General features: G+C 46.5%; 1 protein-coding gene across 1 annotated transcript in view; it reads right to left on the reverse strand.

Moving 5' to 3' along the window:
* Mtfr2 (mitochondrial fission regulator 2) overlaps positions 1 to 859 on the reverse strand; it is a 20,393-nt gene extending 19,534 nt beyond the window's left edge. Inside the window, exon 1 of the mRNA XM_036168993.1 lies at positions 766 to 859. Coding sequence (XP_036024886.1) covers positions 766 to 828 — 63 coding nt within the window. The 5' untranslated portion in view covers positions 829 to 859. The remainder of the gene's footprint in view (positions 1 to 765) is intronic.
* Between the last annotated feature and the right edge of the window lie 566 nt (positions 860 to 1,425).

The raw sequence follows: 1,425 nt of genomic DNA on the forward strand, positions 1-1,425 counted from the left end.
TGGTGTCCTTCACAGGTGGCTATCAACAGTAAAGATAATCACATCAAGACAAGGCCACATTGATCCAGGCAGTTCCTTGAGGTTCCCTCTTCCCATGTGACTCTAATGTCCAAGTTGACAAAACTACCCAGGGTGGAAACCATGTTCAAAATGATGCACCAAAACCCAACCTGAGGGTGTACATCTGTAATCCCAGCCATTGGGAGGTGGAGCTAGAAGGATAAGGACAGCCTGATCTACAAGATTCCCTGGCTCAAAACAATAATGAGAGCAAAGAGCAAAGTCAGCAAAATCCAGACATTTAGCCTGGGCTACACTGTTGGTTTCTGCCCAGGCAGCAACCTGCCTCTGCCACAAAGCAGTTAAGTTACATCATCACCTGTCGCCAGGTGCCTGTCCACTGTCAGCTATGCGACAAGTGCACCCCTTAAAAGTGCACCCCAGGCACAATTTGCTATCTTACCTCTTCTTGCCTCTCTTCTTCCTCTTGTCTCTTCCATCTCTCTGTCTGTCTGTCTGCCTGCCTCTCTCTGTCCCCACGCCAACATGGCCTTTCACACTTTCATTTTCCCCTTCCTCAAATAAACGTCTTGCACTAACTCTGTTGCATGTGGCATGTTTGCTTAGTGGCATACATTGGCAGGGCCTGCCAAAAGGAACCCACTTCGCCTTTCTTTTTTTATTTATCATTACATACATGATAGCCTGTCTCAAAAAAGACGAGACCCAAAAAGAAAGTTAGCAAAATTCATTAAAGACATTTACCTGGTCTACAGGAACACCAAAATATGCCAGCATGTTTCTTAATAGATTCAGCATGACAGACATTGGTGAAGCAAGTTCAAGGAAACATTGTTCGTTGGTACCTTAGAAGAGAAGTTATTATTACTTTTACAATTAAAGGACACGTAGATCGCACTACAGAGCCTAAAGAAACCTTTCATGATATACTACACCATCAACTGACCGCTCCCTTTTTATTTTGAAGGAAGAGGAAGAGAAAAAGAAAGGGCACTCGATGGAGAGGAGAGGGGGAAAGGAGACCACTAACAATGAAATTTTACTGTTATGTTAAAACCTTACAGAGTGGGGGGCTGGAGAGATGGCTCAGAGGTTAAGAGCACTGGCGGCTCTTCCAGAGGTCCTGAGTTCAATCCCCAGCAACCACATGGCAGCTCACAACTGTCTGTAACTACAGTTCCTGACACCCTCACACACACAGGCAAAACACCAATATACATAAGTTAAATGAGTAAACATTTTTTTTTAAAAAAAAAAACCTTACAGAGTGTTTGTCAAGGGACCCTGACAAGTCAGTGCGCGACAGCCAAGCTACGCGGTCCCGGGAGCTCTGCCGCCCCCGGAAGCCTTCAGAACCGCACCGCCGCCCTTTCCACACCCGGCCCTCCGCCACCGACCGCGGGC

The sequence above is a fragment of the Onychomys torridus genome, chromosome 19, assembly GCF_903995425.1.
Source record: "Onychomys torridus chromosome 19, mOncTor1.1, whole genome shotgun sequence".
Lineage (NCBI taxonomy): Eukaryota > Metazoa > Chordata > Mammalia > Rodentia > Cricetidae > Onychomys > Onychomys torridus.